This window comes from Pantherophis guttatus, chromosome 3 (genome assembly GCF_059756535.1).
Source record: "Pantherophis guttatus breed Tessera chromosome 3, ASM5975653v1, whole genome shotgun sequence".
In the NCBI taxonomy this organism is placed as follows: Eukaryota; Metazoa; Chordata; class Lepidosauria; order Squamata; family Colubridae; genus Pantherophis; species Pantherophis guttatus.
The window spans coordinates 5,378,947-5,405,547 of record NC_142065.1 but is presented as its reverse complement, the minus strand read 5'-3'; the positions used below and the strand labels follow the sequence as shown (position 1 = coordinate 5,405,547).

The window sequence follows — 26,601 nt, the reverse complement described above, 5'->3', positions numbered from 1 at the left end:
TACAGGTAGCCCGCAACTTACAACAGTTCATTTAGTGACCGTTCAAAGTTACAACGGCACCGAAAAAAGTGACTTATGACCATTTTTCCACACTTATGACCGTTGCTGCATCCCCACGATCATGTGAGCAAAATTCAGATGCTTGGCCACTGGTTCATATTTATGACGGTTGCAGTGTCCCGGGGTCATGTGATTCCCCCCCCCCACTTTTGCGACCTTCTGACGAGGAAACTCAACGGGGAAGCCCGGTTCACTTAACAAGCGGGTAGCTTATCAACTGCAGTGATTCAAGACAGGTCGTAAAACGGAGCAAGACTCGCTTAACCAATGTCTCACTTTAACAACAGCAATGTTGGGCTCAGTTGTGGTCTTAAATCGAGGACTGCCTATATATATATATCCATTTCACTTTCATGGCAACCTTACGCCTCCTACCAGAATGTTCTTCCCCGCCTCCACCCACCACTCCTCAAGAGAAGTTCACATCCCTGTCATCTCCTCGTGGTCTCCTCTCCACGTTCCCAACCAATCCCCTAAGCCCATTGTATAGAGGCCCTTTGGGCTTTTTTTTTCTTTTTAGGTATAAACCGGCCTAGCCCTCCGGATGATGGGGATGATGGGAGTTAGAGTCCGCAGACGTTGGGGGGGGGGCGGACTGCGGCTACTTTCCCTCAGGGGACTCGCGCGGCGATGAGAAGGGGGGGGCGTGAAGCCTCTCAGCGCCCCGCGCATGCGCCGTGCAGCGTCGGTGGTGGGTCTGAGGGGAGGCGACCGGCAGCTCTCCCCCAATAAAAGCCCCGGTGGCGGGTGGGAGCCCTGCCCCCCCCACACCTCCCTCCCTCCCTCCTTCGCCTCAGCCCCGGCGCCTCAGCAGGGAGAAGGCAGCAGGGGCGCAGTGCGCCTGCGCAGCAGCGAGCAGAGGCCGCGCGCACCGCAGCTTCCCTCACACACACACACATACACACATACATACAGGCGGTGCTGAGGCGGCCGCTGCGGCTTCTTCTTCCTTCCCTCGCCTCCCTCTTTCCTTCCTTCCTTCCCCGCCGGCGCTGGAACCTGAGCTCGGGCCGCCGCGGCTGAGGTAAGCGGGGCGAGAGGGCTCCCGAAACCGTCCCCGGGTGACGCCAGACGGCCGGCCGGCCGGCCTGTCAGCGGATCCCTGCGGAGCGTCAGGACGTTACGGCAACGACGGGCCGACGGCGGCGACGACGACGACGACGACGGAGCGCCGCGCTCGGCCGTCTCCCCCACTCGCCCCCCCCGCCCCGCGCGCTCGCTGGCGCCTCAGCCCCTCCCCCTCCCTGGCCTCACAGAGGAGGGCGCGCCTCCCTCCCTCCCTCCCCCCCCTATTTTGGCCTTAGCAGAGCGCGAGTGCGCGTGCGCGCGGTCGGCCCGCTCGCTCCCCTTAATTCCGCCCCCCCCACCGTCCCCTCACGCGAGCCGCCTCAGAGGCTGCTTGGGACCCCGCCGCTCGCCTCTTCCCGCGCTGGCAGTGGCGGATGGGCGTTGGAGTCTTGGGACCCCGGACGGCTGGGGATGGGAGGCGCCTGCCCCCCCGTCCTACAACAACCCTGCGGCGGCGCGGCTGGGGATGATGGGAGTGCGCGGGGAGGCGTCTGGCGGGCTCCCCTGTGGTGAAAAAGACGGGACAGCGGCACCCGAGCTTGGAAGAGCCGCTGCTTCCCTTAAAAAGAAAAAAAAAAAAGGATCTTTTTGGTGGGATTTTTCTGGCTTGGATTCTTTGACCAAGCGGGGCTTGTCCGTCGGGAAGGACTACAAAGCCCATGCAGGATGGGAGGAGGGGGACTCTACTACCCAACCTCCCTCCCTCCACAAAGTGGCGGAAGGATGGCTGATTTATAAGCTGAGAGGAGAGAAAGTACTTAAATTTAAAATTCACAGGTGCTTGATATACATATATTTAATATATTTAATAAATATAAATATTTATGGTCATAGCTATTTGGGGAGGCTTTGAAGGTTTCGTTCCCCACCCAAAAAAAAAAAAAATCAGCGGAGGCCTCAATTTGACAATGGAAGGTGAGAGTAGATACAGCCAAGCTCCTTAAATTTAAAATTCACAGGCGCTTTATTTTCATTACTTTATCAAATTTGCCTACAGGTAGTCCTCGGCTTACAACGGTTCGCTTAGTGACCGTTCAGAGTGACCATGGCACTGAAAAAAGAGACTGATGACTGTTTTTCCACACTTAGGACCTTTGCGGCATCCCCGCAGTCAGGTGGTTTACATTTGGATGCTTGCTTCGACCGCTGGTTCATGTTTACGGCGGTTGCAGTGTCCCTGGGTTATGGCATCATCTTTTGCGACCTTCTGACGAGCAAAGTCCATGGGGAAGCCAGATTCAGTTAACAGCAGTGTTATTAATTTAACAATTGCAGCGATTCAGTTAACAGAGGTAGCAAAGAAAAGTCTTAAAATGGGGGAAAAGTGATTTAACAAATTTCTCTCTTAGCAACATAAATTCTGGGCTCAATTGTGGTTGTAAATCGAGGACTACTTGTATTGCCCATATCATAGTTTGAGGTGGCTTAGAAGCCCCACCACCACCCTGGAAAAAACAGCCATGGGAGCATCAATTTGACAATCAAAGCTGGGACTAGATACAGTGAAGAAAGGATTGTAAAAATGATTTTCTCTTCTTTTTTTTATGGTTGTCACTGTTGTGACAACAGTGTCACTATCAGATTCCCCAATTTCCTGAATTTATCTCCTGGGATCTGGATCCCATATGCCTGTATTTACCCCTGCCTATTTCAAGATTAGGGACGCGGTGGTTGATCGAAAAGTTGGCAGTTCAGCGGTTCGAATCCCTAGTGCCGCATAATGGGGTGAGCTCCCATTACTTGTCCCAGCTTCTGCCAACCTAGCAGTTTGAAATCACGTAAAAAAAATGCAAGTAGAAAAATAAGGACCACCTCTGGTTGGAAGGTAACAACGTTCCATGCACTTCTGGCGTTTAGTCATGTCGGCCACATGACCACGGAGACGTCTTTGGACAGTGCTGGCTCTTCGGCTTTGAAACGGAGATGAGCACTGCACCCTAGAGTTGGGAACGACTAGCACGTATGTGCGAGGGAAACCTTTACCTTTACCTTTATTTCAAGATTGTGTTCACCTTCTGTGTTGTGCATGAAGCAATTTCCAGAAGGTTCAGCATTTTGCAATCTGAGATTGCAAAAAGCGGCAGAAAGATAGCAGAATTTAATTGCATAGGAGCCTTGGTGGTGCAGCAGATTAAACTGCTGCTGTTAAAGTAGCACTTAGCTGCCAGCTGCCTGCAATTACTGCTTGTTCAATTCTCACCAGGCTCAAGGTTGACTCAGCCTTCCATCCTTTCAAGGTAGGTAAAATGAGGACCCGGTTTGTGGGGGCAATAAGTTGACTTCGTATAAAAAAGAACACCGCTTGGGGGGGCCAAAAAGCCCTACTAAGCAGGTATATACAAAAGTATGAAGGCTATTGCTTAATGCATTGTAAGAGGCCCTGAGTCTCCAGAGAAGGGCGGCATATAAATTGAACTAATAATAATAATAATAATAATAATAATAATAATAATAATAATAATATTTACAATCAGAAATATATATGTTCTATTGAGTTCTGCAAGGCTTATGCCTCTACTTGGGAGCAGGTTCTTATTTGAAAATAATATCAACTGGGAAATTCAAAGGTAGGCCTTAACAATTAGCACAATTGCGAGCAGAATTTCCGTTGCTGAGGTGTTGTAAAATGAGTTATGCCCCAGTTTCCAATTTTTCTTGTCATGGTTGATAAGTGAATCACAGTCATTAAGTGAATCCGGCTTTCCCCCTGGAGCTTGCTTGTCAGAAGCCGCTTGGAAATAACAATAATGTAAACCAGCAGTTTCCAATCTTTCCAGCTTGGTGGAGTGCCGGAGGCAGCAGGGAGAGGGGATGGATTTATGTGTGCGGGCGTATCACTTTCACAAATATAGTGTTGCACACACAAGTGCTGACTCGCCACTTCCATGCCTGATTCCGAACGGGCTGCAGCCTGGCACTGGGCCACGGACAAGGGGTTGGGGATCCCTGATGTAATCCTGGGACACAGCAGCCATCTTAAATATATGTTGGCTGCCACATTTTGATCACAGGAGATGGAGATGGGGCAACGGTTGTACCTGGAAGGACTGGTCATAAGTCATTTTTTCAGTGCCGTTGTAAGTTTGATTGGTCACTAAACAAATGATTGTAAGTTGAGGGTTATTAGTAAGCATGCATAGGATTTTCTGGAAGACAATTCTACCAGAAATTGTCAAAATGCCTTGTTTTGGGTTCAGCATTTGCAGTGTTATTTCTGCCCTGTGTAATGCCTACTTTGCTCACACAAAATGCTAAGCCACACATTTGAAAAAAAACCTGAGACATAGTGAATAAATTACCAGTTTATCTATTAGTCAGTGGTTGAAATGGGATGTTGATGTTGAGTCTCCGGAGAAGGGCGACATATAAATCGAACCAATAAATAAATAAATAAATAAATTTAATCACAGTTGTGTAGTTGCCTATCTCACATAGTGATTTTGGGCAGCATACATAATAAGACTTAAAATACATAAAAAACAGTAAAACAACCAATTTAAAACCATAAAAACAACATAAAAGCAAGTTGACACGTAAATCAAATTTAGGCTTTTCATGTTGGGAGACCCATGCTTGTTGGTTTACATACCAACTCTGCTTGATTTTGTTAGTTATTTTTATTTTATTGATAGATCGAAGAGTAACCTTGGGCGGTATACTATTAAAAACATAAAAACCATATAAAAATATTAAAAGTAAAAGGAGGTTGTTAAGGTTAGAATAATAAAAGTTTAAAAAAACCAGAAGGAGGAGCCTTCAAGGCATTAACCAACCCAAAGGTTGCATGCTAGCACTGATGATATTAACTAATTTGGTAATGAAACGTCTGCAAGAAAACAAGATTAGAGTAGACCAAGGACCTCACAGTCCTTTTCCACCTCTCCACAAATCCCACTCCCTTCTAGCACTGATGATGTTACCTAGTTTGGTAATGAAACATTTGCAGGATAATCACTAAGCGCAGAGCATCAAAGACCCCATAGCTCAACCATGAGTTACAAATATTCCCTTCTGTTGGTTATGTGTTTTTCTGCGAGCCCCATGTGAGTTGCGGATCCAGGTTTTCAAACTCCCAAAAGGCCAGAAGACTTATTAGAACATTCAGGCAGTTGAAGGCAAGGATGCTTATAAGAACCTGTTCCATGTAGCTGCATTCATGTGTATTTTTAAAAAAATCTTACGTAACTTTTAAAACACAAATTGTGTTCTGCATTCCTATACCATCGTTTCTGATACTTTCAGGGATGTGACTGTGTTCCCCTAAATGGCTTTCGCTTTTGAATGTGGGACAAGAGTAATAATTGTGTTTTGTTGTAACCATTTAAAAAAACAGAGGTCAACATTTTTTCAGGATACGAACTGGAACAGCAAGAAGGAGCAAATGGGATAGTAAGATAAATGTAGCAAATGAAATTATCAGTCAATCCAGCAGCCCTGGGTGTTATAATAGCTTTTGTCTAAGCAGTGGCTGCTTAACTTGGAAATACTCAGTCCTGCATGATTTAATTATTATTATTAAATATTAAATAATATTAAATCCTGCATTTGAAAACTTGAGAATAAAGACATCAATAAGATGTCCTTTTAAGGGAATAAACTTTGGAAGTGAAGCAAAGGGGGACAAGAATGAAACCATGCAATATGTACAAGTAGTCCTTGACTTAACAACAGTTCATTTAGTAACCGTTCAAAATTGCAATACCACTGAAAGAAGTGACTTATGACCATTTTTCACACTTATGGTCAGTTTATGTTGCAAATGTTTTGTAGCACTTCTGGAAATCACTATTTTTCCTATCCGTGTTTCCTCAAAAATAAGACCAAGTCTTATTTTCTTTTGGGCTCTGAAATAAGCACTAGGGCTTATTTTTGGAGGGTGTCTTATTTTTTTTCCATGTACAGGAGGCCCACTTCTGCTTGCTTGCTGCTCGCTGTGTGCCAGTGCTGCCGCCGTGAGTTGGGGAGTTGGAGGTGCCCCATGTGCCCAGCACCGGCTTACCTCAGGGCCCCCACAGCCAGGCCACCCACACCCCTGACGCCTGCCTTGCCTTGTGGCCGCAGCACTGGCGTGTTGCATGGCCTCCGTTGTGGCTGTGAGCAAGCAGAAGAAGTGGGCTGGCGGCCACATGGGCTCCTGCTGCACATGGTTGCTGGTGCTTCCGCCATGAGATGGCATGGATGGCCTGGCTGTGAGAGCCCTGAGGTAAGTCAGTATGGGGCAGCTCCAGACACGCCCTGTCTCACCTCACCTCGTGTCAGTGGCACCCTGAGCAACCAGACGGAATGGGCGGGTGGTCAGCTATGCAGGCGCTTAAGTAGGGCTTATTTGGGGGGTAGGGCTTATATTAGGTGCATGTGTAAAAACGGCTTATTTTTGGGGAAACGGTATTAGATGCTTTCTTGTCTTGGTGCTGCAAGAATATTTCTTAGGTGCCTTGGGGCTGGGTTGAACACATTGCAGTAAAATCCAGCCATGCCAATATTCTTACAGCTTAGTAAAATGTGTAAATCCACTTACTGTCCTTTTCCTGTGAAATTACCTGTGAAGGATTTTCAGATAAGACTGTAAGGAAATGAAGTGGCAGTTTAGCTGAGATGCCTGCAGTCCTTGGAAGAAAAACCATTTCCTTCTCCACATGCATTTGCTGGGATGTTATACCTGCTTAACGATTCTCTGAAGAATCAATTCACCCCAGCTGATCAGGTCTAGCGTTTTTTAATGTTTTGCTAATTTGCCTGATTTGATTTCCTGTATTCGTGCTAGCCATGGTTTGTTTCCCTGTGATTTCTTTAATTAACCCGAAATAGCTTTGATAACGTAGTATGCAGACATAAAATCCTGATTTGCAGACTGCAAAAAATCATCGGCTAAAACTGGAGGAACAGAGCTATGAGCACCCAACAGTAGTCCACATAAAGGTAGTCCTCAACTTACAACAATTCATTTAGTGACCGTTCAAAGTTACAACGGCACTGAAAAAAGTGAATTAGGGCTGTTTTTCACACAACCATTGCAGCATCCCCACAGTCACGTAATCAAAACTCAGATGCTTGGCAACTGACTCATATTTATGACGGTTGCCATGTTCCAGGGTCAAGAGATCCACTTTTGCGACCTTCCAACAAGCAAAGTCAGTGGGGAAGCGAGAATCACTTAACAACCATTTTACTAACTTGACAGTGATTCACTTAACAACTGTGGCACAAAAGGTGGTAAAATGGGGCAAAATTCACTTAACAAATGTTTCACTGAGCAACAAAAACATTGGGCTCAATTGTGGTTGTAAGTTGAGGACTATCTGTACTACTCTACAAGATGATTTTGATTCTGATTAAAAATGATGAAATGTGTTCAGAGTAGATGAGTAGAGTGGTAACTCCTTCGTTCTTTTTTCCTTCTATAGGATAAAGGTTCCTTAATGATGGCGGCGCAAGATATGAGCATGCATATGGAGGAAGTTGTTGTAGTAACAACTCCAGATAATGTGGTTGATGGCAGTGGTGTGGAGGAAGTGAAGACTGTCCTAGTTACCACCAATCTGTCCCAGCATGGGTGAGTCAAAAGATGAAATATTTAGCTGGTAGGATGGATAGATTCACAATTGGAGCTACTTTAGCGGTGTACCTAGAATATTTGACACCTGAGGCGAGTCATCATTTAGCATCCGTCTCCTTGATTGTTGAGATCCAGTTTGGGGTAGTAGATAAGACATCAGGTTAGAAGCAAGTTCTAGTGAGTTCTAGTCCCGCCTTAAGCATGAAAGCGGCTGGAAGACTTGGCCAGTCAACCAAGAGGTGGTGAGTTCTAGGCTCACCTTAATCAAGAAATCCATCTGGCTGACTTTGGACTTTGGACCAGTCAACAGGAGACGGTGAGTTTTAGTCCTGACTTAGGCATGAAAGCTGGTTGGGTGACTTTGAGCCAATTGCCAGGAGATGGTGAGTTCTAGTCCTGCCTTGAATCCCTTTGAATGGTGTGGGAGTAGAATTGGATTTCCAGAGAAAAAAATTGCAGACTACAGGAACCAGGAGCACTACTCAGGTGACCCTGAGGACACAGATAAACCTCCCAAGTGCTTCAGCGACCCTCTAAAAGGATGCAAATGACCAGTTATCTGCAAGGAGTATAAATCCTTCCATTCCCCACTATCCCGTCAGAGCTGAAGAAGCTTCTTGGATGAGAAGCGAAACGTCTTCAAAGAAAAAACAAGAAAGTCCAGTTGCCTCCTGAAAAAGCACCTGATCTGGATGACAGAATCTCTACAGACTATCAACCGCAGTGATTCATTTAACAACCGAGGCAAGAAAGGTCATAAAATGGGGCAAAATTCACTTGACAAATGTTTCACTTAACATACATTTTGGGCTCAATTGTGGTCGTAAGTCGAGAATTTGTTGCTTCAATTCCTTCAATGTAATTTCTCAGATTTGGATTGGCAACAATTTTCCTCAGTGATGGATTAAAAACAGTTTTGGGGAGCGAAGCGGTTTTGTCAGTATTTTCTTCTCTGAGTGTGACTTCCTGGCAGAAAATTTTGTCATAGAAACAGCCCACACCAAAAGAAATTCAATAGGATTAGGTGGGTTTCTCTGAGTAATGAGCCTCTCTCTGGTTTCCCAAGCTGAAGAGGCTTTTTCATAGAAAAACAGAAGTGTTGCGATCGTCTCTCATGAAACAAAGATGGGAAAGAAATAGATCCATCCAGATTTTCTGCTTCCACTTGACGTTTCTTTATGCATTCCATATTTCTGGGCACTAAAAAAATCAGATGCAGAGCTAATCTGTAGGGCTTATCAATAGATAAGATTGACTTCCTGTGTATAATGGGTCTCTTTGTTTAAACATTTTTATCTTGATTTTCTTCTGTAAATTAAACGTAATATAAGACACCAGGGGTCTTAAGATTTCAAATCTTTGCTGAAAATCGTAACAGGCAGGCTTTATAAATCCAGTTTGGTCTAGTCGTTGAGGCCCCAGGCTAGAAAGTGGGAGATGGAGTTCTAGTCCTGCCTTAGGCATGAAAACAGGCTGGATAACTTTGCCAAACATCTGGAGAAGGTGAGTTCTAGTCCCGCCTTAGGCATGAAAGCTGGCTGGGTGACTTTGGGCCAATCACCCAGAGCTGGTGAGTTTTAGTCCTGCCTTAGGCATGAAGGCCACTTGTATGACTTTGGCTCAATTACCAGGAGATGGTGAATTCTAGTCCTGCCTTGGACATAAAAACCGACTGGGTGACCTTGGGCCAGTCACTTTCAGATCAATCCACCTCACAGGGTTGATGTGGCAAAAATAGGAGCAGGAAGGTATGTTGGATAATGTATATTCCCCGCCTTGAATTATTTGTAAAAAATAAAGGGAGGATACGAATACGTAAAAATAAAATAGCCTTTACAAAAAAAAAAAAAAATACACCTTTGGAACTTAATCTCTTTTAAAAAGAAGTTGCAAAGTTTGTGGCACCTGCTGAAAATTGCAGCTGACTTCTTATAAGCCTGCCAGATGGAGGGGGAAAAAGAGCAGTCAGGCAGACCAGGTGGATTCCAGGCAGCCTTCAATGTACACACTTCATAAAGCATCCCAAACATTACAATTACCTTCAAGTCTTTATTTCTGAGATGGTTCCCTACATAATGGCCTGCCAGAGAGCCTAAAAGAAACATTCTGCTTGAGTCTGAACTAGCAGCATCTTAAAATCTTGGGGAAGTGCCGGGCCTTTCCTCTTGCAAGTTCAGAGACCTGTTTGGACCAGTAGGTGAGGGAGAATGGATATTCCTGAGACTTGGTTTGCAGCCAGAGTGCACCGCTGTGCCCTTGTCATAAATCTGAAACATCATACTGGCAATGAAACGGATGGTGGCTTTGGCAGACAGAGCAAGCGAGCGTCGCATATGGGACGATTGTGCTGTAATCTGCAGTTGGCAGATGCTGAGAGGAAGATGGTGCCTCTGTGCTTAATGTCAGCTTTTTGTCTTTAGGCAGCCAGGTGATGAAAAGACGCAGCTTCCTGTTCTATCTATCCACTCTTTTTTTAGCGGCCAGGAGCTTTGAGTCTCCTACGTATCGGATGTTTATGTATACCTGGTAATGGACAGGGGCTCTTTGCTTTTTAAAAGGAAGAAACACAAAAGGATATGCCAAAGACAAGCTCAAGATCCAAAAAGATCTTGACAAGACTTGAACTCTGGGCCCTATCTAAGAAAATGAAATTCAGCGTAGATAAAAGTAAGGTTTTATACTTAGGCAAGAAAAACCAAATGTATAGGTATAGACTAGGTGAAAGGTGGTTTAATGCCCATAACTCTGAGAGGGATTCTGGAGTTCAAGTGGACAATCACTTACAGTGTGTGGCAGCAGCCAAGATACCAATGCAATCCTAAACTGAACTGATGAGTAGGAATGCTGCTGCAACAGTTGTAAATAGGATTGGTCATAAATAGCTGTTTTCAGCGTTAAATTATTGGTCATTCACAGTCATGTGAAAAAAGAAAGTACAGGTAGTCCTCGAGTGACGGCCACAACTGAGCCCCAAATTTCTGTTTGCTAAGGGAAACATTTTGTTAGGTGAGTTTGTCCCACCTTACAACTTTTCTCGCCACAGTTGTTAAGTGAATCATTGCATTTGTTAAGTTATTAACCATGGTTGTTAAGTGAGTTGGGCTTTCCCATTGGCTTTGCTTGTCGGGAGGTCGCAAAAGGGGATCACGTGACCTTGAGGCACTGCAACGGTCATAAATATGAACCCGTTGCCAAGTGCCTGAATTTTGATCACGTGACCACGGCAATGCTGCAACGGTTGTAAGTGTGAAAAAGTCCCTTTTTTTTGGTGCCGTTGTAACTTTGAACGGTTGCTAAATGGACTGTTGTAAGTCGAGGACTACCTGCATATTCTCTCTGGGGTTTAACATATCGGGGCGTAGTAAAAAAATCATCTGGTCTTAGCAGTTCTTACAAGTAGGCAAACACAACCTCGGATGAACAACAACACAGGACATATCACACGTCATTTATTTTACGAAAAGAAAGCCAACATGGAGAAGCCAGGTCAACTTTCTAGAGGAAAATGGATAAAAGGAGCCTTGTCACTCACCGTCTGTCCCTTCCTCTCTGACCAGCAGTGACCTCAACGAAGACACCCTGGAGACCGAGAATGCAGCTGCTGCAGCTGCCGCAGCTTTCACCGCCTCTGCCCACCTGAAGGAAGCCCTTTTAGGTAAGGGTGGGGAATCAGGACATTGGTCTCCTCCAGACTAGCTGGGAGGGGGAAGGTCCTAGTTAGAAGGTGAGAGTGGCCATGGCCCCTGGTGGTTTCAGCATGTTTGAGAAGAGCCCAGGAGCAGAGAACATTAGCACTGGGCACCTAAAAGCTATAAGACAATTCAGTTCAGATGGGCGTTAGCATGCCTCCCCCTCTCTTCCTGTATCCCTCCCTCCCTCCTATCACTCCTTCCATCTATCCTTTGTTCCGCCTTCCCTTCCTTCTTCCTTCTCTCCTTCCCTTTATTCCTCCTATCTCTCCTTCCTTCCCTCCCTCCCTTTCCGTCTCCACTTCCTTCCTCCCATCTCTCCTTCCTTTCCTTCCTTCTTGCCATCACTCCTTCCATCCATCTCTTTCTGTCCACTCCCTCCTTCCCTCCCACCCTCCCTCCATCTTTCCAACCACTCCTTCCTTCCTTCTTCCCATCACTCCTTCCATTCATGTCTCTTTCTGTCCACTCCCTCCATCTATCTTTCCATCTATTCCTTCCTTCTTCCCATCACTCCTTCCATCCATCTCTCTTTCTGTCTACTCCCGCCCTCCCTCCCCTCCATCCATTTCTCTTTCCATCCACAAAACACCGTGTCAGTCCTGGAGGCCATCTTTTACTTTGGATCTTCAGGGCTGCCACACTTGGTGGATGGGCATGCTGTGGGAAACGGGAGGGGGAGGGGGTGGACGGAGACAGGGTGAGATGTGTAACCATAATAACATTCTTTTCCCTGGAAGTCAAGGACGTTCAGCCTGCACCTGGAGAGGCGTGACTGGGGAGCAGCTCCAGTTGGGATGGGGACGTGATTGGACCATGTGATGGACATGTGGGTGCAGGGGAAGGGACTTTGATTTTGATTTGGGTGGGGAACACCCAGAGGCCTTTCAGATTCGGGTTTTCCCAGATGTGCCAGTATGACATCTCCAATAAAACAGAACTTTGAGGAGAAGGCCTGCCTTGGAGTCTTACTTCTGCTGGGGGTGTTACTTGCAACCCTGATACACAACTCAGTTCAGATCATTTGTGTGGCAGCTCCTTCGTAATAGCTCCCAAAGTCCATGCTTCATGTAGGTAGCAGTCAGCTTCAGTTTGGTAAGGTTCTCTCTGTAGGTGTAAAGCAATAAAGAACTTAGTTTGGAAGAATTGCCACAAGTCTTTCTTGATTTTTGGAGTCTGACAGTTGCTCTGGTTGCCGAGTTACATCTTAATTTGTTTATATTTCTATTGTCATCGTATATAGCCCATCCTTTCTCAGAGAGCTCAAGGCATGGCAGTACAGCTAATCCTTGACTTATGACCACAATTGAGCCCAAAAATTAGGTTGCTAAACAAGGCAGTTATTGAGTGAGCTTTGCCCCAGTTTACAACCTTTTTTGCCACAAGTGAATCGTGTTTGTTAAGCGAATCCGACTTCCCCATTGACTTGGCTTGTCAGAAGGTAACAAAAGGGGATCATGTGACCCCAGAGACACCGCAACCGTCATAAATATGAGCCAATTCGGAATTTTGATCACATGATTATAGGGACTTTGCAATGGTCATAAATGTGAAAAATGGTCATAAGTCACTTTTTTCAGTAACTATAAATTGTCACTAAAAATGGTTATAAGTCAAGGACTACCTGTATTTCCCAGATTTTATCCCCACAACAGCCCAAAGACCCCCACTAAGTTCTTGGCTCACATTTGAACTTCCTCAGCCTGTCTTGGGGCAACCCACTAACAGCTCTAAAATGCCAACAACAGGATGTTGAGAAATGGCTGAAACTATTTGTTCCTTTTGTTTGCGTGTTTCCCTTCTGTCTTGCTTTCTACCTGTAAAGTAAAAAGACAAAAACTTAAAACTTAACAAACTAAAATCCTTCCCTCTCTATTCTCAAAGTCATTCTGATGGAGAGACAGCAGTGAGAGTGCGTTTTATTTGACTTTCATTTAGGGCGATATCCAAACCTAGCTATTCCAGTTTCTTCAACAACAAATCATGGTTTGAAAGGACCAGGTGTACCGTTATTTCTGCGACAGGCCCCATTGCTATGAACAGAATTTCATAGCTGGGGGAAGGATTTGATAATATGGGTAATACTTTTTCAGCCTTTAAACCATCATCACCGCCACTTTTCCTCTTTTAAATGGGAATTTTAAATTTGGTTTTAAATTATTGGGGTTTTAAAATGGTTCAGCCAAATTTATTTAATTTGTTTTATCTCTATTTTAAATTTTGTATTTATATGTTTTATTATGGCTGTTCACCGCCCTGAGTCCTTCGGGAGTAGGGCGGTATACAAATTTAATAAAATGGGGGGGGGGGGGAAACCGCCATTAGTCATTCGTGGCTGTGTAATCTTTTTCTAATTAAAACACCCTTTTTGATTCCTCACCTTGAAGTGAAGATGGCAGAAGGAGAGGAGTGCCTGGAAGCTGAGGTGGCTTATCCCATCACCTGCGGTGACAGCAAAGCGAATCTCATATGGCGGAAGTTTGTTTGCCCGGGCATCAATGTGAAGTGCGTGCAGGTGAGATTATTATAATGATTCATCAGATGATCAGATCAGACAGTCAGCCAGATGTTCAGACTGGATTTTTGTCTATCTTTGATTCCTTCCCAAATACCTGGAATAGGCAGATGTGGATGTTTGATGGTGTTAAAGTTAAATCATCATTGCAGGCTGTAAGCTGTTTCCAACTAAAGCTGCCTTTTGCAAGTGATTGATGGGGATTTTGTCAATGCCAATGCCAATGATTTTTATTTATTTATTTATTTTATTTATTAAATTTTTGTACCGCCCCCTCTCCCGAAGGACTCGGGGCGGTGAACAGCCAAAATTAAAAACACACAATACAAATATTAAAATACATTAAAACAAAATTAAATTATCTTTGGCTTCTCCAATTTAAAACCCCTTGTTTTAAATTGGAGAAGCCAAATTTGTTTAAGTGGTGCTCCAGATTTTTTGGATTGAGCCCAAGGCAGCTACCATTATTGGTAGGATTGTTCCTTTCTTTTCCCCCAGTCATTTTTCTTGTATTTGCAAGTCTTTGTATTGTGATTTTCTCCAATTCTTTGTCTTTTATTTCTACCACTTCCACTATACAGTACAAACTTTTTTGTCTTTCTTATCAGCAATTGTTAAGTCTGGGGTGTTTTGTGACAAGTGGCTTGTCTGTTTGCATTCTAAACTCCCATTATTATTGTTAAATATACATGCTGCCCATCTCAAATGACTCTGGGCAGGTTACAACATCGTAAAAGCAGAAGTATGAAACATTAAATATTTAAATCAACTGGAATACAGTGGAGTGGGGGGAGGGATCTTCATCCTAGTCCAGTAACAACCTCCAGCATATCTACCTTTTCAAGATTGTTCTTAAAAGCATAGAAAACAAGACAGGGCTGTCTGTCTTCATGCAATCCACCTTCAGACATTGTGGGATTGGACAATCACTTCTCTGAAATGGTGTAGAGCAGTGATGGCGAACCTTTTATCCACCGAGTGCCCAAACTGCCGGTACGCGCATGCCAAAACTAAAAGTTGCCCGCACGCGGATGTGCGCATATGTATGCAAGGACATGTGTGCATGCACAGCAGAGACCCGAAGACCAACTGGCTGGTGGGAGGTAGGGCATCCCAACAACAGCAGTGTGGCAAGAGGTAAGATCTTTTTCTTTTGTGAGCTTTTGTTTCATTGTTTGCAGGGAAACAGAAGCTCACGAAAGAAAGGCCACAGAGATCTGACCTGGGGCAACGGTGCACGTGCCAGCAGAGAGGGCTCTGTGTGCCACCTCTGGCACACATGCCACCTCTGGCACACGTGCCATAGGTTCGCCATCATGGGTGTAGAGTCTCCTGCTTGAGCAGAGGGTTGGACTAGAAGACCTCCAAGGTCCCTTCGAACTCTCTTGTTCTGTTATTCATGGACTGAAGTTCAAATTCTGAACCAGATCTGGCATCCCAGTCTATCAGACACTGAGTGCCAGATCTGGAGGGCAAGGGTGGGAGTTTAGGGTAGAGCCAATCAGAAGCAGTGCTCTTTGCCCTATTCAGTCTCTACTCTCCCTGTGTCTGTGTGATGCAGCCTTGAGCCTTTCTGTTAACTCTGCTCTCCAAGTATGATCTTCATAATCTGTCCCATAAAATATGCTTCCCACATTGGGACTGTAGCATGTTATCAGCCGTGGTGGTGCAGTAGTTAGAGTGTAGTACTGCAGGCTAATTCTGCTGACTGCCGGCTGCCTGCAATTTGGCAGTTTGAATCTCACCAGGCTCAAGGTTGATTCAGCCTTCCATCCTTCCAAAGTCGGTAAAATGAGGACCCAGATTGTTTGGGCGGGGGGGGGAGGGATATGCTAATTCCGTAAACCGCTTAGAGAGGGTTGTAAAGCACTGTGAAGCGGTATATAAGTCTAAGTGCTATTGCTATTCCAGCAGAGTCTGTGAAAGCCACACAGGGAGGAAATAGGTCTCCCTCCCAATATGTGACATCCTTTTGAGATAGTCTAGGCAGGAAGCACACTCAGATGAACTAATTCTACTTTATTGTAAAGTTACATGAACAGAATCTCACAGGTCTGAAAGTACATCTCTTCCCCCTCAGCTTTACATCCCAAGAAACTAGGGAGGGTCTCCTCTGAGATGGTTGCCAGGCCTTCACTCCTTCTGTGGGCTCAGCTGACTCTTACCTGATTGTTGACTACCCTGCGGCTCTCCTGCCCGTCTCCCAAGGCCATTTCTGCCTGCCATTACTTTATTGCCTACCCTCTTTGTGTTACATCTTATCTCTCTCTCCTCCTTGCAGTATGACAATCATTTGATAAGTCCTAAGGAATTTGTGCATTTGGCTGGCAAGTCCACCCTGAAGGACTGGAAGAGGGCAATCCGGATGAATGGGATCATGCTAAGGTAAATCACTACTTATTGCAAACTCCATGTCAACTTTGAACCGCTTCTGAACCATTTGAAAACTTACTGCTATTCAATTTGCCAAAGAACTGGGAAGGGAGGACAGGTGAGAAGGAATACAGACAATCCAAGAATAGACCCTGTGAGCCAAGAACCCACCAAGGTCACTACTGCAGGTGTCCGACAAAGAAACGAACTGTTCTCAAAACAAAAGACCGATTCATAATTGGACAGCGTGACCACTATGGGTGGGACAAAGGGAAGACCAATGTCTAACTATGTAGCATTGCATACGAAAACTTCAGAGCTGGTTTTATTTCTTCAGTGCCGAAATGGTGTATCCAATAAAGTTTTGCTTTTGGGATTACAAAGTTCCCGGGAGTGTCTACTTTTCTTGGGTTCGCTAGTCGGACCATTGACACTCCACTCCCTTCTAGCCCCGATGATGTTACCTGGTTGTTTAAAGAAATCATCATCTTCTTTTAACAACCCCATAGTCCCTTGCAGGGTAGAGTCTGGGCAACTGAACGGAGCTAGCAGAGTATTTACTGGCTGGATGCCCTTCCTGTCGCCAATGTGGAATTTTGTTCAGCAGACATATTCTCATTGTGCCCAGAGAAAGAAATATCTGCCTCTACCTAGGATCAAACAGCCTCCGGATTGTGAGGCGAGAGCTCTCATCTCTAGGCCACCGTACCACTCTCTAGTTGGGTAAAGAAATGTCTACGAGAAAACTACCAAGCTCAGAGAACACCAAGTGCCCCACAGTCCAACCCTGAGCTACACATACTCTCTTCTATCGTTTTAGGAAAATCATGGATTCAGGCAAGCTGGATTTCTACGAGCACACAAAAGTTTGCTCGAATACGTGCCGCAGCACTAAAATCGATCTGACTGGAGCCAGAGTCTCTCTCAGCAGCCAGACTTCAGCAGAGTATACGCCTCTCACTCCAGCCTCTGCAGACGGTATGTAGAGAAGCAAAACCCAAGAACAGACTGTAGTTGAGACACTGCAAGGGCAGTTTTAATTTTCACCAGCCATTCACCCAGTGGTGGGATTCAGCCGGTTCGCACCGGTTCAGGTGAACCGGTTGTTAAATTACCCCCACCCCCATCACCCCGCTATCAAAGTGGAACCTGGGCACCGCGCAGTGGCTGCAATGGAGAAGCGGGCAACAGAGCGGCCGGCATGAGGGAAGCAGAAGGCTGCTTTCCCTCTTTCTTCTCCCTGCTCCTCCTTCCCTCGTGCCGGCTGATCCGTTGCCCGTTTCTCCATTGCAGCACAGCTGCCAGGATCCACTTTGATAGCAGGGGGGTGTAATTTAACAACCGGTTCGCCCAGGGTCAGGTTGGGCCATGTCTCCCACAACAGCCAACCTGACCCTGGGCAAACCGGTTGTTAAATTATTTGAATCCCACCACTGCTTTCACTGTTTCTTGAAAAAAACCACTGAGTTCTTTTTCTCCCTGAAGTGCTTCAAACTTCTACAGATATTCAACAATTAACATCAGAAATGGCGGCCAGATCTATCTGCCTGCTGCAGTTTGGAGGACTTGCTGCTCATTCAGCAATCCCATCTGTCTGAACCAGAAGCTCGGCAACTTGAAGATGTGAGGACTTCAACTCCCAGAATTGAAGTCCACACATTTTCAGGTCCTCAAGGTTGAGAAAACGCTGGTCTGAACCCTTTTCAACCCCTTCTAAAGCACTGCCTGCTGGTGCATTCAGATACTCTTGATTTAACCAGTTCCCTCCCTCAGCTGTGTTTGTGGGCATTTTAAACATGCTGTTTAGATGAATTCACGGGAGGTGAAAGAAGCAGAAGTGCGCTGAGAGCTCCAGAGCCTCTTAACAGATTTTTGATTCATTATACGTGTGAGACAAGAAACCTCAAAAGGCTTTGTTCTCTTTCTATAAGTTTTAATTTTGGCTACTTTTTATCTTGCTGCTTGACAGTTTCGTGCTCTCTTCCAAATCCAGCCATTGATGGTAGGCTAAATATGTCATGCAGCAATATGTCAAAATATGTCCTATTTTCCTTTAAGGTTTCTTGTCTGAATTATTTACAGTTTCTGAAAGATGAAAGTTTCAAAGGCAGCAAGGTTTCCATGCGTCTAGTCAGTATTTTCAGGCTAACTGTGGAGTGGGCAATGCGCTATAATCACCTTGTAATAAATCACAACTTAACATTCCAGGTTAGCGTGAAGTAATACACCTGAGCAATCACTGAAAATGCTTTGGAGAAAATTTTTTGGACCTTCTATATAGGAAGAGCCTCTGGCTAATATTGATTAAAGCAGCTCAACATCTGTCACTCTTTTACATTATTTATTTATTTGTTGAATTTATATTGCCACCTATTTGCCATGGCGACTCAAGGTGGCTTACAGAATAAAAGACCACATTTAAAACAATAAAAACTAACAAAAAGAATCAAATTAATATAGTACAATATAACAAAACTGCCTCCCACCCCCTGCCCAGCGACAGCTGATCACACGAGCCATTTAATGGGCTCCATCCCGCTCTGGATTCCCCATTCCCGCTGGCAGAACCAGGTCTTCAACGCCTTCCGGAAGAGTGCTAGAGTGGGGACCATTCTAAAATCTGGGCGAATGATGTTCCAGAGAGAGGGAGCCACCATGGAGAAGGCCCCTTCTGGGTCCCACCAGGTGTATCTCCTTCGGGGATGGGACCCGCAACATTCCCTGCCTCCCCCCTCTGACATTCACATTAGCCTGTAAAAAGAGGTCACACAGCTATAAGTTCACTTATGAAAGCTAATTTGATTTTTAAGGTGGTGTCTTACTTTTCAGGGTCATGGAAGCCTTAAAAAAAAAAGCACTTACTTTTAATAGCAACAGAAAGCTAGTACTTTCACATGAGGTCCAATGGGATTTTTCCAAATTATTTTCAAAATTTTCACGGCTTAATTAAAACAAACATGGCCTCAAAAGCTCCCAGCGACCGGTAAGATCCCACAGAGTTGGTCGTCTCCGGGTCCCGTCAGCTAAACAATGCCAGCTGGCGGGCCCGCGGGGGAGGGCCTTCTCTGTGGCTGCCCCGGCTCTCTGGAACCAGTTACCTCCTGAGGTCCGGACCACCCCCACCCTATTGGCCTTCCGCAAAGCGGTGAAGACTTGGCTCTTCCGGCAGGCCTGGGGCTGTTGATCTCATTATAATGATCTTGCGAGACCCAGCCACGAATTGGGAGTGCATGTGTTTTAACGTTTTTAAAGGTTTTAATGTTTCAATGTTTTTCTTTTTAACATTTTTATGGGATTGTTCGCATTGTTTTATTCTTTGTTGTAAGCCGCCCAGAGTCCCTTGGGAGTTGGGCGGCATAGAAATGCGACAAAATAAATAATAAAATAAATAATAAATAAAATCTTTGAGCATTTTAGTCCTGCTTTTAGAAATGTTTAATGGAGAAAAGGGCTTTCTGATTTTTTTTTTTTCTGGCTATAACCATCCAATGTATAGAAAAAAGTTTTTTTTTTAATCAGAGTAAGAGAGTTCAAGGGTCAAATGATCATTGTTGCTCGGTTTTAATTGCAGTCAACGGATCTCCTGCCACCATCACCATAGAAACCTGCGAGGATACCACTGAGTGGACCACGGCTATTGGAGGTGAAGCTCGTAGACCCTCCCACAGGATGTTCAGTGCAAAACCTGAAAGGCTTTGAAGAGGAAAAAAATCAGATGTGTCATCTTTCTGTATGCAGGGCCACAGAGCAAGAGAAGAGCTCTTGCAGCAAGTTTGGAGGTCAAATTTTTGGCATGTTTAAGTGGAATGGAAAAAGACTCCTCCAAGTACTGAAGAGATGCTGAGGTGGGGGGAGATCGGTGGTTTAGGTAAGGGGTCTCCAACCTTGGCAACTTTAAGCCTGGAGGACTTCAACTCCCAGCTTTGCTGGCTGGGGAATTCTGGGAGTTGAAGTCCTCCAGGCTTAAGGTTGCCAAGGTTGGAGACCCCTGGTTTAGGTGATGTCATCTTGCCATTCTTTCACTCTCCCACCACCCTGTCTTAAAAGTCAGGTCTCACAGGATGTACTCATGTTTTATTAATTTATTAAATATATGTGCCACCCATCTCGCTGTCCAAGGCAACTCTGGGTGGTTTGCAATAGAGTTAAAAACAAGAATATAAAAACAATTATGAATATAAAAACTAACTACATTGGCAAAAGATTAGATACAGGTACCATAGTCCTTGACTTACGACCACAATTGAGCCCAAATCTTCCATTGCTAAGCACGACAGTTGTTAAGTGAATTTTGCCCCATTTTACAGCCTTTCCTGCCGCAGTTGGTGAATGACTCACTGCAGTTGCTAAGTTAGTAACGCCGATGTTAAGTGGTAAAAAGGTTGGTAAAATAGGACATAGTCACAGAGTGAACCACTTAATGACTGTCATGACTTACAACTGGAATGTAGCATCTCTGGAATATGATTATGGGGTGTAATGAGGAGGCAACTATTTGGATTCCGTCAGCTACCTGCCTTGTTGTCAATGCATCTATGGAGAATGTCAGTCATCTAGGTCATGGTTGTCCCAACGTTGCTATTTCAAGAAGCAACTGTACTTTCTTTGTTTTTCCTGGAAGACGTTTTACTTCTCATCCGAGAAGCTTCTTCAGTTCTGACTGAATGGTGGAGGATGGAAGGATTTATATTCCTTGCAGTGCTTTGGTCGTTAGTACTCTCTCTGAGAATTCTTGAGATTACTTGGAGGTTTATCTGTGGCCTCAGAGTCACCTGAATAGTGCAGATGGACGTGGAACCTTCGTGGAATTGCTGAAAAGACTGTCGTAAACAGGAACTAGGTGGGATCTTATCCGTCCTCCCCTGTTGAGGGAGGGCTGTCCAATTTTAATACAGATGGACTCTTTGACCCCTCTTTCAGACCAGTGGCCTCTCTGTCCAGAATGTGGATTTTGCAGTCTTCAAAAGAAAAGAGCTAAGCACTGGCCTTCAGAATGCTAACGACCTGATGATTGCAAGGAATATACAGGTAACCCTTGAGTTACGACCGTTCACTTAGTGACCGTTCAAAGTTACACGATAACCCCAAGTGTTTATGACAAAGTCCCGAAATTACAAATGTTGCAGCACCATGGCAGTCGTTTGCCCTTACGAATGACCGCAGTGGCACTGGAACATTCACCCTATTTCCCCCTCCGCTCCCCATAACCGCTTCCCCCTTCCCATCCCCCGTGCCCGACTCACTTCCCTTGCAAAGATCTGTCTTCTCTCTGCCAGGCTTTCTTTGCCTTTGAGGGAGAGGAGAGCAGGACGATTTCCCTCCCAGCGTCCGATTGGCTTGCAAATGCTTTTCGCACCAAGAGTGAAAGATTCTGGGGGCCGTGATCTTGCACGATTTCAGGAACTCATTCTCTGCAAAAGCGAATGGATGCCTGAAGTGGCGCAAGATCACACATACACACACCCAAACATTTCACTCTCGGTGTGAAAAGCATTTGCAAGACGACCGGATGCTGGGATCAAAATCGTCCGGCACAGAGGAGACAGGTCTTTGCAAGGTAAGTGAGTCCGGCACAGCAGGATGGGAGGTGGGGAGCATGAAATATCTCAGTGGCTCGGGGAGGCCTTGGATGGCCTGTTCCATCACTAGCCTTCCTGACCCTGAGATACCTTGTGCACTTAACAATTGGCACATTTGATTAGCACATGCATGGGCAAAAGCGGGGAGTGATTACATTGAAGTTACATGATTCACTCCTAGGAATCCTCGAGTTACGAATGGAATTGGCAGGCTCCGATACATTCGTAACTGGAGCATTACCTGTAAATCCTTCCGTTCCCCACCATTCAGCCAGAACCAAAGGAAAAGCTTTTTGGATGAGAAGCGAAGCGAAGGAAAAGCAAGGAAAGTCCAGTTGCCTTTTGGGGGAAAAAAAATCACTTTTGGGTTGTGAAGACGTCTCTCTTTTTCGACTTCAGATGACGCCTTCACCTTCTGGCGAGGCCTGAGAGACGCCGGGTTGCTGGAGGAAGTGGTGCAGGAATTCAGTGTGGAATTCATGGAAGCCATGAAGGGCCTGCAGCAAAGGATCCAGGAACTCCCTTTACAGCTGAACGGTGAGAACCGGATATTGCAATGCTTATTACCTTGCAAAGAAATTATTTCACAGTTTATTTACAGATAGTCCTCGGCTTATGACCATTTGTTTAGTAACTGTTTGAACCTACAGCGACACTGAAAAAGGGACTTATGGCCAGTTCTCACAGTTACCGATTTTGACACTTATGATCATTGCGGTATCCCCTGTCGTCCCGTGATCAAAATTTGGGTGTTCGGCAACTGGCACATGTTTGTGACGATTGCAGTGTCCCAGGGTCACATGACCCCCATCTTGTCACCTTCCCAGCCGGCTTTCGACAAGCAAAGTCAGTGGGGGAAGCCAGATTAGGTTTGTTAAGTGGGTTTTGCCCCATTTTATGAGCTTTCTTGCCATAGTTGTTAAGTGAGTCGCCACAGTTGTTAAGCTAGTAATTGGGTTAAGTGAATCTGGCTTCCCCACTGACTTGGCTTGTCAGAAGGCCTCAAAAGGGGATCACATGACCCCAGGACACTGCCACTGCCAAGCTTCTGAATAGTGATCATGTGGCCATGGGGATGCTGCAGTGGTTGTAAGTGTGAAAAACGGTCATAACTCACTTTTTTCAGCGCCGTTGTAACTTCGCATGGTCACTAAATGAACTGTTGTAAATCAGATTACCTGTACAAAAATAATTAAACACAATAATTGTATTATCATGATTGCCTACATACACCATCTTTGATATATATCCGTGATGGCGAACCTATGGCACGCGTGCCACAGGTGCCACGCGGAGCCATATCGGTGGGCACGCGAGTGTTGCCCTAGCTCAGCTCCAGCATGCATGCACGTGCCAGCCAGCTGATTTTCAGGCCTTCTGGGCCCACCGGAAGTTGGGAAATAGGCTGTTTCCGGCCTCCGGGGGCATGGGGAAGGCCATTTTCGTCCTCCCCAGGCTCCAAGAAAGGCTCTGGGGAGGGCAAAAAATGGGCCTACCGAGCCCACTGGGCCATTACATGCCAAAAGTGGGGGGAGTGCAGCGGGGTCATGTGCGCGGTGACAGGGCGCATTGAATTATGGGTGTGGGCACACATGTGCGAGACCCCTCCGTGCTCCCCCCGCTTTTGGCACGCGACAGCAAAAAGGTTAGCCATCACTGATATATATGATGCTTTATAGAGTCCGAAAAGTAAAATCATTATTTCACTTTTCCGCTTCAAGAAAGCTGAAAATCGAAGCACTAAGGCTGCTGTACATTTGCTTCATTTTGAAGGAGGAATTGGAGGCCTGGGGCCTATATAGATGAAAATGCCTACATTTTCCTTCCCTTCCCTCACTGCAAATAAGATAGATGGGTGGATTTCTGGATAGGTATATATATCTATATATCTATATAAAATGCCTTCTGTCAGCCATTAGGCTGTTTTGCTTCTTCATCCTGTGTTTCCATTAGATGCCATCCTGCTGAACAACACAGTCCAGAATTTTGGCATGCTGGACCTGGTGAAGAAAGTTTTGGCCAGCCACAAGTGCCAAATGGACCGTTCCAGGAAGCAGTACACACGAGACTTAGCAGGTATCGTCTCCCCGGTCCTATTTCTCTCCTTCTGTTCTGCCACCCGGTAAGGTACAGGTAATCCTCGACTTACGACCTCAACTGAGCCCCAAAATTTCCATTGCTAAGCAAGACAGTTATTAAGCAAGCCTTGCTGCAGCAATTCACTTTAACAGCCGTGGCAAGGAAGGTCCTAGAATGGGGCAAAATTCACTTCACTGCCTCGCTAAGCAACAGAAATATTGGACTCCCTTGAGGTACTACTACCTGTAGTAACCCCTTCTCTCTTAGATGCACTTCCAAAGCACCCGAAGGCCAGAGAAGGAATAATGGATGGAAACTGATCAAGGAGAGATTCAACTTAGAAATGAGGAGGAATTTTCTGACAGTGAGAACAGTTAACCCGTGGAACAGCTTTCCCTCAGAACTTGTGGGAGCTTCATCCCTGGAAGCTTTCAAGAAGAGGCTGGACTGCCATTTGTCAGAAATAGTGTAGGGTCTCCTGCTTGGGTGGGGGGTTGGACTAGATGACCTACAAGGTCCCTTCCAACTCTGTTGATCTGTTAAAGATGCTGTGCAGTGTGTAAGCGGTGGGGAGGCCATATCCGGTCTAGCTTAGCCTTTTGACTTTGCCAGCATCCTGCCTGCCACCCGTGGCCTTAATCGTCTTCTCTCCCTGTCCGGTTCCCTTTTCCCATCTCCAGCTCTGGAGCAGCAGTGTGACGAGCACCGCAAGAGAGCCAAGGAGCTGAAGCACAAATCCCAGCACCTCAACAACGTGCTTATGACCTTGACGCCCGTCTCCATCCCTTCTCCTCTGAAACGGCCCAGGCTGACCCGGGCCACCTCAGGACCCCCGGCCATCACCTCCCAAGTCCTGACTCAGTCGGCTCAGATCGCCCTGGCGCCAGGCGTGCCGATCACTCAGCTGGCCGGTCTGCCCATCGGCAAAGTGCTCTCTGCCCTCCCGGCATCTGCTCTGGGAAAGGCCACCGCTCAGGTGACGTCGGCCGGCTCGCCGGCCTCCCCGCTGCTGGGCGGATACACCATCTTGGCGTCGGCGGGTTCCGCCTTCCCCAACGCGGTGGAAATCCATCCCGAAACCTCCAACCTCACCGTCTTGAGCACCGCGGCCATCCAGGACAGCAGTACGGTAGTCAAAGTGATGAGCCCTTTCCAGCTGCTCACCCTGCCAGGGCTCGGCACGGCCATCCAGAACGTGACGCAGATGTCTCCCGGGGGCAGCACCATCCTGGCTTTGCCGTCCAGTGTGATGGAAGGTGCTTCGGCCACAGAAGAGCACACGACCATTGAGGTAACCACCGTAGCGGATGAGCCTCAGCAGAAATGAAACGCGGACGTTGGTCCATTTTGGGGGGAGTGCTCCGGGTTTACGTGCCCATCCCTCGGATGAGAAGACGGAGACGAAGAAGAAGAGGGTGCTGGGGAAAAAAAGAGAGGAAAACGGATCGGCTGACGGCGGAATAGGGAGGTTGAAATCTTAAAAGGGAAGAAAGACGAAGAGAGAAGACGAAATGAAGGGAGAACATCACTGAAGGGGCAGGGATCCATTAAAAGCTATAATCTTTGCACCCCCCAGCTTGTAAGTACTCCCCCATCTCTAGCCAGCTCTGGGGAACTGAGGCAGCCGAGACAGGATTCGAAGAATGCAACAATTAACCAAAACCCGGCAGGCCAAAGGATTAGGCAGTGAGACAAACGTTATTTTAAATATTTCCGGGCTGGCAGAAGTGGGGGGTCCCAACATAGGCAGTTGCCTGCATGTTGGCTTAGGGAGGTGACGGACTGTTTCTCTGCCAGAAGGGAGGAGGAAGAGGAGAGGGAGGGAGGGAGGGAGGGAATCTGGCATATGGACATGGGTGAAATGGAGAAGGAGGCTTGGAAGGGAGGCAGGAGGACTTTGGTGGTGGGCAGATCCATTCCCAATTTAATAACATCAATTCGCCCAAGCTGCCTGCGTGCATCTCCGCCTCTGAGGAGGAAGGTCTGGCCAAAACGCCTAAAGGTGGACCACTTAAAGGATTCCCACCACCACCACCACTAGCGGGTCTGTCCTCCACAGCTACCGAGCCTTATCCTCCCCACCCCCGGTGCATCAGCACTTTAGGCTGCAAAAAGGGGGCTTTATTTTGCCAAAAACAAGGGTGAAAAATGGAAGCTCCTGCTTGTTCCAGCTGACTTGAGGGACTTGATGCTTGAGGATGTGAGAAGAAGAAGCCCTTGGGAGAAGAATCATCGTGTCGGAAGCTACGAGGGCTCGGATTCTCGCAGTGTGAGTTTGGGCCTATCAGAAACGGCGGAATCAAGTCTCTTGGGTAACATTAAAATTTGTTTTTCAAGCTTGCCCTGTCGTTGTGGCTTCTTGCCCTGGTCCTGTGCCGTGGGCACAGAGGTTTGGCGATCTTAAGCTCACGGATTTGAGCTCCAGTAGGTTTGTTTGAACTTTTTTCTCCAAGCCAGCTGAAAATGTGTGGCATTTACCCATCGTTTATAGCTTAGAGCAGTGTTTCTCAACCTCGGCCACTTTAAGATGGGTGGACTTCAACTCCCAGAATTCCCCAGCCAGCATGGGGAGTGAATGGTGGAGTTGAATGGCAGGCTTGGAGAATCCTGGGAGTTGAAGCCCACCCATCTTAAAGTGGCCGAGGTTGAGAATCACTGACTTAGATTCTCCTGTACATTAAG

At 46.2% G+C, this 26,601-nt stretch overlaps 2 protein-coding genes across 7 annotated transcripts in view; one reads left to right on the top strand and one right to left on the bottom strand.

Moving 5' to 3' along the window:
- Positions 1-1,252, bottom strand: part of RTEL1 (regulator of telomere elongation helicase 1) — a 207,794-nt gene extending 206,542 nt beyond the window's left edge. For both annotated transcript variants that reach the window (XM_087890974.1, XM_087890976.1), the window contains exon 1: positions 974-1,252. The gene's annotated coding sequence lies outside the window, so the exon portion shown is untranslated. The remainder of the gene's footprint in view (positions 1-973) is intronic.
- Positions 759-26,259, top strand: GMEB2 (glucocorticoid modulatory element binding protein 2). Of its 5 annotated transcripts, none has more exons than XM_034403914.3 (10): positions 759-1,084; positions 7,533-7,681; positions 11,242-11,339; positions 13,761-13,888; positions 16,170-16,273; positions 17,082-17,239; positions 19,833-19,904; positions 22,240-22,377; positions 23,794-23,916; positions 24,600-26,259. In XM_034403914.3, exons 2-10 carry the CDS (start codon positions 7,548-7,550, stop codon positions 25,244-25,246), a joined length of 1,602 nt encoding a protein of 533 aa, XP_034259805.1. In that variant the 5' UTR covers positions 759-1,084; positions 7,533-7,547; the 3' UTR covers positions 25,247-26,259. The 5 variants fall into 5 exon arrangements, with proteins under 5 accessions (XP_034259805.1, XP_087747105.1, XP_034259806.1 ...); XM_087890979.1 differs by having other exon boundaries at positions 947-1,084; positions 11,245-11,339; XM_034403915.3 differs by having other exon boundaries at positions 954-1,084; positions 13,766-13,888.
- The last annotated feature ends 342 nt before the right edge of the window (positions 26,260-26,601 follow it).